The 14,861-nt window shown below is 29.6% G+C and overlaps 1 protein-coding gene across 1 annotated transcript in view; it reads left to right on the forward strand.

Annotated features, from left to right (window-relative positions):
- The window catches only part of LOC126771952 (estradiol 17-beta-dehydrogenase 11-like), a 43,023-nt gene extending 28,230 nt beyond the window's left edge, over positions 1–14,793 (forward strand). The window contains exons 3-7 of the mRNA XM_050492141.1: positions 4,778–4,902; positions 6,128–6,238; positions 8,100–8,347; positions 8,985–9,101; positions 12,385–14,793. Of these exons, the coding sequence (XP_050348098.1) occupies positions 4,778–4,902; positions 6,128–6,238; positions 8,100–8,347; positions 8,985–9,101; positions 12,385–12,568 (785 nt within the window). The 3' untranslated portion in view covers positions 12,569–14,793. The remainder of the gene's footprint in view (positions 1–4,777; positions 4,903–6,127; positions 6,239–8,099; positions 8,348–8,984; positions 9,102–12,384) is intronic.
- Positions 14,794–14,861: the final 68 nt, after the last annotated feature.

Here is a 14,861-nt window from a genome sequence, read left to right on the forward strand (position 1 = left end):
AGTAGTTAAAAGTTGTTATACAATAGGTATTGAGTCGCATTATTAATTAGTATAGCGAACTTTATATTAAAGATGGTTTGCTGTATTTCTCTGATACTTGCTATCGTGAAGCTAATTAGCACGTTGGGTGACGAAAATTTGTAAAAGATACCTGTTGTAGGTTCCGAATGATGTTGAATTTTTCGGTGAGTTTTTTGTTGTCAATAACGTGGGTATTCTTTTTTAATTTAAACCTTCATGGCGCGAGCCCACAAAATTTATAACTGGAAACAATAGGTAGGTATTTATAAAAATTACCTTAATCATTTATTTTATAATATAAAAGCAAAATTAAGGTTTCCTCTTGTATATTTTCCTCTGAAGGTTTTTTTAACGTAGGAAGCTGTTGTTATAAACAAATTAATTTATTTTCGTTTGTTTTTACTTACTTATGAAATTTTGTCCTAGAACCGTATTATTGTGGTGATTCAAGGTAAACTGGATTCCGGTAATTCGTGTAGTGTGTAATTGAATCGAGTACTTACTTTCAAGTGTACTCGGTCAAGAGTAAAAAGCACAGATTATAACAAAAATGCCACAACATAAAAATAAAAAATGAAGATATTTGATTTATTTCTTACGAGTCTTTTTAATACCATTCGTTAATTAAAATATAGATATTCCTCATATCCTTTTATATGGCTATTTGAAGAACTAAAAGGTGATAAAAAATACAGTTTAATGAAAGTGCTAAAAGCCACGGCAGTACAATTAAACTTACCTTTATGGTTGAGTGTTTATCGTCGCAATTATGTATAAATACTTCAGAACAAAAGATTCTGCGATAAATACTTGAATCGATACAAATAAAAAAACACATATATTGATTATAAAATACAAAAAGTTATATATGTACCAATTGACATATATCGCAGTGTTTTTTTATAGAATAGGAAGGCGGACGAGCATATGGGCCATCTGAAGGTAAGTGGTCACCAACGCCCTTGTGCCTGTAATTACACTGGCTCACTTACCCTTCAAACCGGAACACAACAATACCAAGTACTGCTGTTTTGCGGTAGAATATCTGATGAGTGGGTGGTACCTACCTAGACGAGCTTGCACAAAGCTCTACCACCAGTAATGTTATGTTAATAGTTTTATGTTGTTATCATATCAAATTAATACATTTTGCTTTCTAACAGTTATAGCAGTAACTATAATATAAAATATATAAAGTAATTATATTAAAGTCACTAAGACAACTTCTTTTTTTGTGCTTAAATTAAAATACCGTTTACTTGCTTTGCGTTTGCTTATTTATAATTCCTTGATTTAAAGAATAATTCTGCGAAACATTAGAAAGTATTTATAGACAATACTAATATCCTGTCAATATATCGTGTAATCCCATCCACACAAGTACTATGTATATTTTGCTGTACTCTATATACATTTCAAAAATAAATTAATACATCCTCAAATACTACGCCTAAAATTCATTCATTCTCGATTTAAGCCCAACTCAATTATCATTACTGGCATTCGATATGTAGTAATAAACATTAAATACTGTTATATTTAACTATATATATCGTTAAATATATATATCGTACGTCTACAAAACTGTTTATACTATTAGAGAATCATTATCGTATTGTATTATGTATTATATTGTTGGTGCTTTTTTTTTCAGAATCGTGCAGAATTTTCTAATCCGATTGACAAGCTACTTTCAAATTGATTGCTTATGATTACTTTCATACACACAGGCTTATATGATTAATATGTTCATGTGGCTGATGCCTCGTTCTTATAGTGGCTAGCTAATAAGTCCGTAGTTCCCGTGGTCTGGGTACAGGCCCCGGTTCAGGCTAATAAAAAGTTATTGGACCTTATTTCCAAAATTGTTTTTGTAAAACTATAAGTTACATACCAAAGATACGAGTAAGTCGGAGAAAGAAGTGCTTTATTGCCTATACGAATATTAATAAGAGAAAATATATTTTTTGTTTGTCTTAACATAATTAGTATTCATTTCTAGTGACTTAATATATGATTTATGAAATATTAATGATACAAACATCTGCGCACTAACAAAAGAATCTGCGAATATTAAATATGCATTCGCTATTTTGTTTTTATTCTAGGAAACAGGAGTATCATCTTCAATTAAATATCCATGTACATATTATTAACGGATAAAAACCGGTTAGACTAGCCGGTTGGCGTGGTTGGTAGATGCTTGCCTTTCACGCCGAAGGTTGTGAGTTCGATTCCCACCCAGGACAGATATTTGTGTGCATGAAGATGTCTGTTTGTCCTGAGTATGAGTGTAATTATCTATATAAGTATGTATTTACAAAAGAAAAATAGTATATGTAGTATAATAGTTGTCTGGTTTTCATGGTACAAGCTCTATACAAGCTCAATTTGGGGCCGTGTCTGGAAAATGTCCCAGGATATTATTATTTATTATTATAAAAACATCTAACCTTAAAAACAAATATTATTTTTTACGCTTTGAAATTTTAAATAATGCCTTATAACATATTGTTTTTTCTTTGAACTGAGGCGAGTCATTGAGAAAAGAAAAAGGATAGTAAAAATGTTTTTGATTATAAAGTTGGATTCTATAAACTATACTTACTCAAACAATATAATCGTAACTATCTATAGCCGTTGGCTTATAACGTTGCCGTTACTATAATTCAACTTCGTAATGAAAAATACCGTTAGTTCGTATTACGAAGAAAACAGAGAGAAAACTTTGGTGAACATACAGTTTAAAAAAAACTTAAAGTATTTATATGGTTTTTACTAAACGTAAGGTATTTATTTGGTTTTGACACTTTTTAATGAATTTTCATCTTTATTATTATAAACGTTAAAAACACGATTTTATATACAAATAATTGGTAATTCAAAAAAAAAAAAAACAGTTTTTAAATATTAATTTGTATTAATAATTATTTAAAATTGTCTGATACTTATAGTAGATGCGGTAGATGAAACTAAATACGATACCATTTCCTTATCACTTTTCGTAATAAAAAAAAATTATGGATGGACCCTGTTTACCTCTAATCACCATTAATAGATTTTTTATCTTGGACCATCTTTGGTGGCGGTGCATTGATAATGTACGATGTGGCTATTATAATAATAATTCACTAATAAAATATACGTACTAAACCAAGTGCAACTAAAATAGTACTAAAATATAAAAACTAAAATATACATAGTGTGATACATAATAAATTTAAATAAATAGTAAAATATACAGTATTCCGTCGTATGATAAATACGAAAGGCAACGAAAAAAACGAAAAGAACGCGGATGGCCAGATATAAAGTACATAAGTTTAGTGTTTCCAGGAAATACCGATTTACTCAATCCTAATTAAGAAAAAACATTTATAAATGACGGATCCATTTTCAAAGTCCGAGGTTTATATTGTAGGTATTGCGTATTTAAAGCATAAGCTAACAATCTGAATTACATTTTTTATCATATTTTAGTAGCGTAAATTTTTAAATAGTTTTATAAAAAAAAAATTGTAAATTATTTTTATCTTTTATTTGGACGTCTTATTTCCTGCTAGTTTTATCATATTCACGTTAATTTGTTTATCGTAGTAGCAATTCAAACATTCAAAGATATATAATTTTATTCATTTCCTATACTTACTACTTAAAATACTAGATTATATAAAAACTATATGATTAATATTATATATGTATATAAAATTTGTTCACTTATTTATAAAATAATGCTGCAAAGTTTACAAACGGCCATTGTTTAATACCCAATAGATTTGCTTATAAGCGACATTTGACTGGATTAAATATGGTTGGCATGATACCCCATGGAAGTTGGGGTGTTTATCGCAATTTTAAACATGACTTCTTAATTCTATAAACTAAGATCCTTATGAGAGCTTATGCAATAGTGCTAAAATTATATAATTGCTTGTATTTCATTATTTTCATTGACAATTTTCTGGTAAAATTCAGGCTGTTAGATTTTGATTTTATTTTAGAATTTTATTTTTCGTTAAAAGATTCGTTGAAGGTCATTTTAAACATTTAGTTTAGTTGAACTTGGTTTAAATTGCTCTGTTGTCATGAGACCGGCTTCTTTATAGCGTTTTGTTATAGTGGTTTTTATTTTGTTTTTTTTTTCTGATTATTTGATGGAGAAAAAAATATCAAATGCTCTAGTAACACATTTAAAATGATATGATGAAGAAACAAACTTATTATAGATTAGTTTCATTCGAATAATGAAATATTTTTTCAGGTATGAAATATAGATGAATAAAATATAACTAATAATAATCCTCCAGACCGATTCAGGAGATATTATTGTGCACAAGTGTGTGCGCAAGCACAGATGCACTCTCTATTCCCTAACTCTCATAATCCGATGGGACGGCTATCCGACACGACGGGAAAGTTCAGGCGCATGACCAATGGCCTTATGTGCTTTTCGAGGCACGGGAGTGTACACACTTCCAACTTCCGACTCCGGGCTGCCACTCAAAATTTTCTGACAGAAAAACCCAATAACTCTTTATTCGCCCGACCTGGGAATTGAACCCAGAACCTCCGGGTCTGCCTCCTTTCATCAAGCCAATAGACCAACGAGTCAGTCAAAAAAAAATTATATATATATATATTAAAGATTGAATGACATTTTTATTTACGTTGGAACCATGCCCGTAAACTATGAAATCCTACATAACATAACAACTATTATATATTATTGTCTGATATAATCAATTTCTTGTTCTAGGGTTAGAAGACACTGAAAAACTAGTCAAGGGGTTGGGCGGAAAGTGTTTCGGATACGTAGTAGATCTCGCCAGCAAGGATGACATCTACCAGGTCGCAAAGAAAGTCGAGAAGGAAGTTGGCAGGGTAAGTAAACGTATAAGAGGTTTCATTATGAAGATATGAGTATCCACTGTACACTTTTGTTTATTCACGTCAAATTGTGTGTGATTGTACTATCAGAAACATTTAATGACCAAAAAGTTTTCAATACATTGTAGTTTTATTTTATACAAATAAGTTGTATTATGTTAAATCCAATTTTTCATATTTCTATTTATTATTTACAATATTGAAAAAAAACTAATATATGTAAAAACCGGTTTATTCAAATAGTGAAGTAAATTCAATTATATAATAGAGGATTGATATTGCACTTTGACAACATTTTAAACAAATTAGGAATTAAATTTTCGAACAATATTATTTCAAGAGTAAGCTTAAAAATAATATAATCACGCAAAGCAAAAATTCTGTCTGAAAATAATTATACTTAAATTACCTGATATGTATGACCTTATCGAGTAATACATTTTTTTAATTTTACATTATCTGCGACTAATGTATCATGCATTAATGGGTTTCTTAATTTAATCTTCTTTCTTATTATGTGTAATGAATGTGTTCGATATGTTTTAACAAAAAAAAAATCTATGACAAGTTTTACTTTTGTTATTTATTGTATTTGTATCTCCACAGGCAGAGGTGTTATTAGTGTATATTTTCAAATTTCTTGGTGTATCTAATCTTTAATTTATTTTATTGTTATTTCATGCCTGTTTGTTTATTACCAGGCAGCGTCAATATACAATCATATATATCATAATAAAAATATGTATAAGTTTTATTATAGTATGTATTAGGTACATCATAATTTTAATTTATATTACATCAAAAAAATACCGCCTGAACAAGAAATGATTAACAGATTTTTCTAGATTTTTCCTTGATCAATATTATGATAAAGTCATCGTTCTTATAACATGTTAACAATTTATTTTTTAAGAATAAAATAAAATGGAAAAAATGTTTAATGCGGTCATTACCTCTCAATTTTATCATACATACGAAAAATAATTTATTATATTTTTAAATCATTCACATTTTTAAGCAAAAAAACGTATTTCTCGACATGTTATCTCGAATGGCGTATTATACTACCTTTAACCCAACTTTAGAAACTTTAACTTATATACCTACCTATTACCTCCCAGGAATGACTTAATACCTAATAATACATGCAACTTTCATTATATTGTCTTTCGAATATTATTCTTTAGTTGATATTAAAATTATTTTCGTTTTACTTTAGGTTACATTACTTATCAACAATGCTGGAGTAGTGTCAGGCCAATATCTGCTAGACACGCCGGACTACCTCATACAAAGAACGTTTGACGTCAACATCTTGGCGCATTTCTGGGTATGTTTTAATATTTCATACACAAAGAAAAATGATTTTATATAACAAAGCCGCGTTGGCCTAGTGGCAAGAACATGTGACTTTTAATCAAGGATTGCGGATTCAAGCCCAGACAACCACTATTTAATTTTAACTTGGTTTATTTGTGTTTATAATTTATCAACTGGTGGTAGAGCTTTGTGCAAGCTCGTCTGGGTAGGTACCACCCACTCATCAGATATTCTACCGCAAAACAGCAGTACTTGGTATTGTTGTGTTCCGGTTTGAAGGGTGAGTGAGCCAGTGTAATTACAGGCACAAGGGACATAACATCTTAGTTCCCTAAGTTGGTGGCATCGCATTGGCGATGTAAGCGATGATTATTTCTTACAATACCAATGTCTATGGGCGTTGGTGACCACTTACCAGGTGTCCCATATGCCGTCATATCGTCCGCCTCCTATTCTATAAAAAACCAAATACATCTTGTGCTTGACGGTGAAGGAAGCATCTTGAGGAAATCTGCATGTGTCGGATGTAGTTCTGTAACTTATTCATCCAGCAGAATCAATCATTAATCTCCAAGCCTTGTAATCAAGAGAAGACTATTGCCCAGTGGTGGGACTTTTGACACTGTAGCAAGAAAATATCGAAACCGATTCAATTATAGTTTGATTCATAACTCATTTTCCGTAATATATGGAATATTAACATAAACATAAAATAAGTTAATCTGGTTATTTCGAAATTGATATAAAATGTAATCAATGAAAATGAAGGTTTAAGTGTTACATTACAGAATTCATATTTGGTTAGTGTCGAATAATCATTTTATTTTGTAATTATAATGAAGGCCCTACTGAAGTTTTATTTTTATATATAAATACATGTCTAGAATTTATTAATGTACTTATAATGCATTTGTAGTCTGAACTTATAAGTATTAATGATATCAAGACCCGTGATGACACAGTGGACACACAAATAAAACGAAAATCCACCGTTGATTATTTTAGTCATTAATATTTATTGATTCTTATTTACGAAATTTCTGATTACTTTAATTTTGTTGATAATTATCTGACTGCTTTTTGTCGGACATTGGTTTACATTTATTTTTTAAAATATATAATAATATTTTATTATTATTGTTTTAATTTAGAGACTATTAAATGAAAAACCCAGATTGACATTGAGAGAATCACTTTCAGATTATTTTATCTTTTGATATCGACCATAAAGCTATAAAGCTGGTGTTTTAACATGACCTGATTTTTAGAAAATAAAATGTTATAGTAAAGATGTGCATAAAATGTCTAGAGTAGATACGTAATTTGTAGTATAAATAATTTTATTATTATTAAAATGGTCATGATGACCAGTTTACAGTTGATTGATTGACAGTTGGTCAATTTGCCGTTCCATTCTCAAGGGAGACTAGCCAACTGCACTGGAAATATTGTTGTGCATAAGTTTGGCCCAAATACAAGTGCATTCTCACTCCACTTATAATCCGAAAGATTTTAGGAACCTGATTAATTAGATTTTGAAACCTGGAAACATTGTTACGGACCCAACTTTGAACACAGACTCGAGTCAAGAGCCTTAAGCTTGCGAGTAGATCAACGATGCTTTAATGATCAAGAATACCTTAATGATGTCTGACGTAATACATACAGACATAAGGCACAGTCTGTTTATTATATTTGTTCTGACTGCTTGGCTTTAATTACTATGCTTAAAGAAAATAATATGATTTCGCAAAGAATGCACTCTCTCTATAACTTTAGAAAACAACTTGTTCGTTTTTTTTTAATATCAAATGTAATTGTTGCAACAAAAAGTAACATATTGTATCTATTTATTTTTCTGTCCCTTTCAGACTGTTAAAGCGTTCCTGCCAGCAATGATGGAACACAATGATGGTCATATTGTTACCATTGCGTCAATGGCTGGACAGGTCGGAGTGGCGAAACTTGTAGACTACTGCTCTTCGAAGTCAGCTGCTTGCGGTTTTGATGAGGCGCTGAGATTAGAATTAGAAGTCAAAGGAGTCAAAGGCGTGCACACGTCACTCATATGCCCTTATTTCATTCGTGCGACCGGAATGTTTGAAGAGGTCAACTCAAGGTAAGTTTGCGTTGCAATGAAACAAAAACCTACCTACAAATAGGTACGGTTACGTTTGCTTGTACAAGTTATTCAAAGTATATTAGTAATAATGAAATAGGATTCTAGTTTTTGTTACATGTCTACGATAGTGATCTTCTCAATGATATATGTATATTTTATAATTGTAAAAAAATACAAACTACTCTAAGACATAAAAAATACCATGTATATACAAAAATTATGTATATAATGTAATAACAAAATATTTATACAACCTTTGAACGTATTTATACATCATTATTATATAACAAGCAATATACCAACATTATACATGTCATTATTATTTATTTCGTACAATAAATAACAGATTTTTATTGTTTTTAAATAAATAATTGATTTTCGTAACAAATGAAGACCTATTTTACACTTTAATAAACTTTTTTATATCAAAATTAAGTTAGACCGTATGCTTAAAGAAATTTGTTACAATATAGCAGTAATAATAGAAATAATTAAAAAAATAAGTTTATGTATTTTTATTTCAGGGATATTGTACTGGTTTTTTTTTAATAATTGATCCTTATTCTGTCTAATAACAACATGTCACAGTTGCTTTCATCGTTTCTCAATTATCATGTTTGTCTTCTAACAATAGATTTGTGCCAACACTGAGTTCGAACGATGTAGCTGACCGAGTGATACTAGCGATCCGCACCAACGAACCTCTAGCGGTTATACCTGCATACTTTCGACTACTGCTGCCTTTTAAATGGTAAGTTTAAAAAATATTATTATACAAAAAATTTAAAAAAAATAATCGAGCATTTCTCAATAAATATTGTAAGTAAAACATGTAACGGAATAATTAATCATATTATAATATGGACACATATAGTAACAAAATATGATGCGTTAATCCTAGTAATTTATAAAGAAAAAAGCCCGGAAATTACCTTCATAATTTTATTCAATTTATAAATGAGTAATTTATTATTGTTTTAATATATAAATATAAAAATGAAACTGTTATAAAGAAGAATAAAATTGTCGTATAATTTTCTTATAATATTTCTTATAATATAACATCTTAAACGTGCAAGTATACATAACTAATATAATTGCTTCCAATTTTGTCTACTATAAGGAAATACAAAGCACAATTAAATAAATAGAATAATATAAAAATAAAACGCGATTGAAACAAATTATTATTTATATACATTTTAATCCGATATTGTCGTGGACGGTAGCGAAGGTAAAAATAAAAAAATAAAACCAGAGATATTTGAAAAAAATAACTGCCTTGTATATTTTAGGATTCTTGAAAAAAAAAAATAAGATTGAGAAATAGGAAATATAATGGTATAGTAATAGCTTATAACTCGCTAAACGCAAGTCGTTATTATAATTTTTTTTAATTTGGGTTGTCCTGTATATTGTTTTTTAATACCACTGTCAAATTATAATGGTTTAATAGAATTTTTTTATTACTTGTTGAAGTCAGATATTAATGGTCAAGTTAAGGATAATGGATGAGGGACTACATTTCAATATGATGAAATATGATTAATGTGTCTGGAAATAAATCCGGTTGTCTTATAAAAATAAAAATATAGGTAGAAGCTGAATGCTTTGCTAATTATCATAGTGTTTTGTTATTCAATAAACATTTTTATATGAGGTCTTGATACTTGACCTAAAACAGCAATTAGCAACAATGAGTCAAGGATCCGTTGCTTTGTTGAGACAAGATTTTGCGTGCTCTTTTACATTTGCTTTGTTAAAGTTAAAGAAAAAAATATATTAAGTTTCCGCTTGAATTTAGTTCATAAGCGATAACTTCATATTGACACGAAACGAACGAAAACGTAATGCATATAATATTATTTTATTTCAAAATGTTATTTTTTTAAATGGTGAATATTTTATTGTCTATATGACTATTTTAAATGTATAATAATTTTACTTAGCCTAAAGTCGCGGCTCATTCCTAACATTCGAAAGTCAACATTGTTTTTGTTTAATTATCTTTTTCGAAAGTCTTAACTGTTGTCTATTAATTAACATTTCATTTCGTCGATATACTATACTAACAGAGCCGAGATGGCCCAGTGGTAAGAACACGTGAATCTTAACCGATGATCGTGGGTTCAAACCCTGGCAAGCCCCACTTTTTATGTGCTTAATTTGTGTTTATAATTCATTTCCTGCTTGACGGTGAAGGAAAATATCGTGAGGAAACCTGCATGTGTCTAATTTCACTGAAATTCTGCCACATGTGTATTTCACCAACCCGCATTGGAGCAGCGTGGTGGAATAAGCTCCAAACCTTCTCCTCAAATGGGGAAAGGAGGCCTTTAGCCCAGCAGTGGGACATTCACAGGCTGTCACTATACTAACGCATTAACATTATACTTGTATTTCATTGCCATCACTCCTCAATTAAAACGGTGGAATAGAGTAACTAAATCAATAGTATACTGTGTTTCTTGCCGGTTCTTCTCGGTATAATCTACATCGGAATCAGTTATAGATTTTCATTTAATTCAATACCTCAGCATGACGATTCAAAAGAGTTTTTATAAGTTTATTCGAATAAAAAAATATGCTGATATGCCTAATATTGTAAAGCTAGAATTTATATAGTTAAATATGCTAAACTCAGAAATACTAGTCCATAAGTTATTATAATACATTAAAAAAAAATATGTATTATAATATATATAGTCTACAATCTACAATATTGTAAAAATAAAAATATAATATTGTAAAAATAAAATAAAGTAATATTGTGGACTATACATATCTATAGAAATTTTATGCTACGATACTTTGGACTGAAGTAATGAACACAAATGTCAAACTATTTGGCAAACTGCACTATATATTTAGAATAAACTCATCATGAAATTGCATATATATCCTGATATTTGAATAATTTATGATTCGTACTAAGCTTATAAAAACATGCTAATTCAAATTTATTATGTAATAAAGGAAGGCTCGCATGTTTAAATGCGCACGATTAATTCATTGTATATTTAGATTTTTTTTATTCAATATATTTTTTATTTATGAGAAGGTTTGTGTTCGTATAAAATATTAATGTTCCAATCTTAAATTTACATTTATTGATTGATAAAATCGGTATAATTTTGAACAAAAACAAAACTGCAAAGCGGAATAATATAAAAATACGACTAGTGTTGAGTATATTTGTCATACAAAGTCTGAGTTCTAGTTATGTATTTACTTACAAAACAGTGTTTTTGTTATTCAATCTGAGAAAATTCAACGCATACATAAATATTTCTTAAGTAAATGCAATTTTTAATTTCTATAAACATTGCGTGGGATTCAGAGCCATTGTTTAGTGCAGAGTTAAAGAACCCCTATTTAAATGTTCTCGATGTGATTGTATTTCTATAAACACAGGTTAAATTGCTTCAACTCTGTTTTTGTAGACTTTATAATATTGTCTCGTTGGTATAGTGGTTAGATATAAGGCCAGCTATAAGGATTCATAAAAAATGTTATTGGGTTTTCCTGTAGAATATTCTCAGAATTAGCCCGGTGTCTGGAAGTTGGAGATTGTATACTCCAGTACCTCGGAAGGCACGTAATAAAGCCGTGGGCCTGCCCAGTTAGCTAATCTTTCATAAGATAGACCACTGTAGTAGATATAGAATTCGGTCAGAAGGACTTCAATAACAAAATAAATAACTATAATGTAATAAAATAATCGAGATTTTTGTTGATTTGTTGATTGTTGAATTATTTTACGAGTTCGCTACAACGAAACTCAGTCTAATAACCGGCTGGCTTGTGGCGCTTAGAGCGCCTTTAATAAAAAAAACATATTGCTAAACTTAAAGAAATTCCGAATTTATGTATTAAATAGCCTATTTATTGAGAAAGTTATATCATCTACTATACTATAAAATCACGCTATGAATCACGGTAGCAGAACAATAACTGTTACAGAGTATATAACCACTACGTGTTACAGCTTGTTAGTTATAAGCGTGTAATAAATCATAATTAAATGGTTTCAGGATCGTGCCATGGCCGTGTATATCAGAACTGATTCGCGGCTTAGTACCAGACGCGGTGCCCGCACCCATCCCTATGCCAGAGCACACGCGTGAGACCAAACACATACTCGCCACACCAAGCAAATGCGAGTCTCGCCCGATGTCGCTTGCCTCCCCGCCAGCGAGACACGATCGGCAAGTGTGACCGCGACTTTACGTATATACTATAAAACATTTAAGCAAATGTTGGCTATTTCATTTGAATCTTTATACGTTTTATTGTAATGTTTTGAAATTATTTTTTAAATATTATCATAAACATATTATAGTTATTTAACTAACTATCATCATGAAAATATATTAGGGGACAATTTGAATTTTGTACTTAACTTGGTAAGCAACTTTTTTGTACTTAACAGTAAGCGTAAAATGGATTTTACATACTTTAAAATATATGCAAACTCGAGGACCATTTCTAGTTGCCTTTTAAATGCCTTACTGAATAATAGTAGATGCCTATATAAGTGTAACAAAGTGTAACAAATAAAGCTTATGATTTTATAATTAACGTTTTTATAACTTCAAAGGGTAATTTTAAAGTAAACATGGAATATTTTAATTTCTCACAAATTAATATTTTAAGTTTAGTAACATAATTAAAGATATAATTTTGTTTGTAAAAGGGGTACCGTGTTAGTCATATTGTGATTTTTAGTTATATAATAATTTGAAAAAAAAAAATATTAAGATTTATTCATGTTGTATTATTTGATTATAATATAGTATCGGAGAAAAAACGCAGTTCCTTAATATATCAACTTAGTATACTACCACCGAGGTAATGCCTTGTAATGTTGTGGTCTGGTATGTTTGAGTGCGCATTTGCACGTTCAGGAACAACGTATATACATTTTTTATATTTGGCAACACTTCCCTAGAAATACAAAAAAATATATTAACTTCAATAAAATCTGCGACAACATTTGGAACCATTATATGTTTTATTATATTTACATAAGGAATTAAACAATATTTGGCTGTTATTAAGTAGGTAAAGATTATCTCTGTAATAAATATAATTGGATTTTAATGTTCTTATTTGATATTAAATTATTTGAAGCCTTTCTTATAAACGTTATTTAGCAAGTGATTAGTTAAATACTACTGTGACTTCTTGTTTTGAATGTCAAATAAAAAATGTCAGAAAAAGATTAATCAATGTACAACTTCACAGCCGCTAAGGCAACTTTTATAAGGCCGTTAGTTTCTAAAAACAATTTATAATAATACTGTTATAAAACAAATTAACTAGCCTCATGTATTCATTCGATATTGTTACCAAAATTAAATATACAGCATCATGAAAGGGTTTTAAACGTGTATAGTCAAAAACGGCTATCTGCGGTTCTACTCTATAATTTTTTTGTCTTTGTATGTTATTAATGTTGAATGTTATAAATTAATTAATGTCATTGTCGCCTATCACTTTTTGTCATTTTTCGATTGTTCTCTGCAATGAGTTTACCTTACTTCACAACGTAATCATTTTTAATTAAAATGAAATAGAATTGGTGTAATTACATTGTTCAATTATTATCTGTAGTAGGTATTATAATAATGACACCTCATTCAGTTGTATTTTATGTCACAGAGGTTAATAATCAAAATTGCTCAATTACAAAATATACATATCTATAGGTATTGTTTGTAAATATAGGTTTAACGTTTTTTTTTCCTTTATTAGGCATGAGGTCTTCCGTATAAGAACATGAATTGATCGAAGGAATGATAGATCACTAAATAATGTGATATAATTATAACATAGAGATTGTATTGTATCGGATATGAATTGTCTTTATGTAAGTTAATTTTAAAAGATGTTTTTAATAATATTTTGTATGAGTTTCAAATAGCAAGTGTTCTTCCGCATTTTCAAAGTTGTACACAATTAAAATCCATGACTTATATGAAGCCAATTATAGTTATTAAGCATCGATGTAAGTGTACTTGCGATACCTAGTATCATGCACGCCGCGAAGCGGGTGCAAGGGGGTGCACTTGCACAAATTGCTGTCATAAAAGAAAATACACAGACAGTGTATTAAGTTTTTTTTTATTATTTAAGAAAGTGACTTAAGGCGTCTTTGTTTTTGTCGAAATTTGTTCAAGGCTTTTTTATTTATTGAGTATACACTATCATTTTCCTGTGAAATCTGTAGGTACTACTACATGAACTATTTTGCATTAATATTATATTGTATTAGTAATAACTAATAGCTTAATATCAATATGCAGATACACCTCCTTGAAAATAATCCTGCCGGCGCCCATGGCTCGTATTGTTTTACTTGGTACTCATTTTTGTGGAAGGTAAAAAAAATATACGGGAAATTGATTTAATACGATGAGAAATAAATATGGAAACTAAAATGTCATGATTTTTATTTATTACGAACAATCAAAGAGTAATAAAATTCATTAAACTTAATGATAGGAAC

Source organism: Nymphalis io, chromosome 11, assembly GCF_905147045.1.
Source record: "Nymphalis io chromosome 11, ilAglIoxx1.1, whole genome shotgun sequence".
Lineage (NCBI taxonomy): Eukaryota > Metazoa > Arthropoda > Insecta > Lepidoptera > Nymphalidae > Nymphalis > Nymphalis io.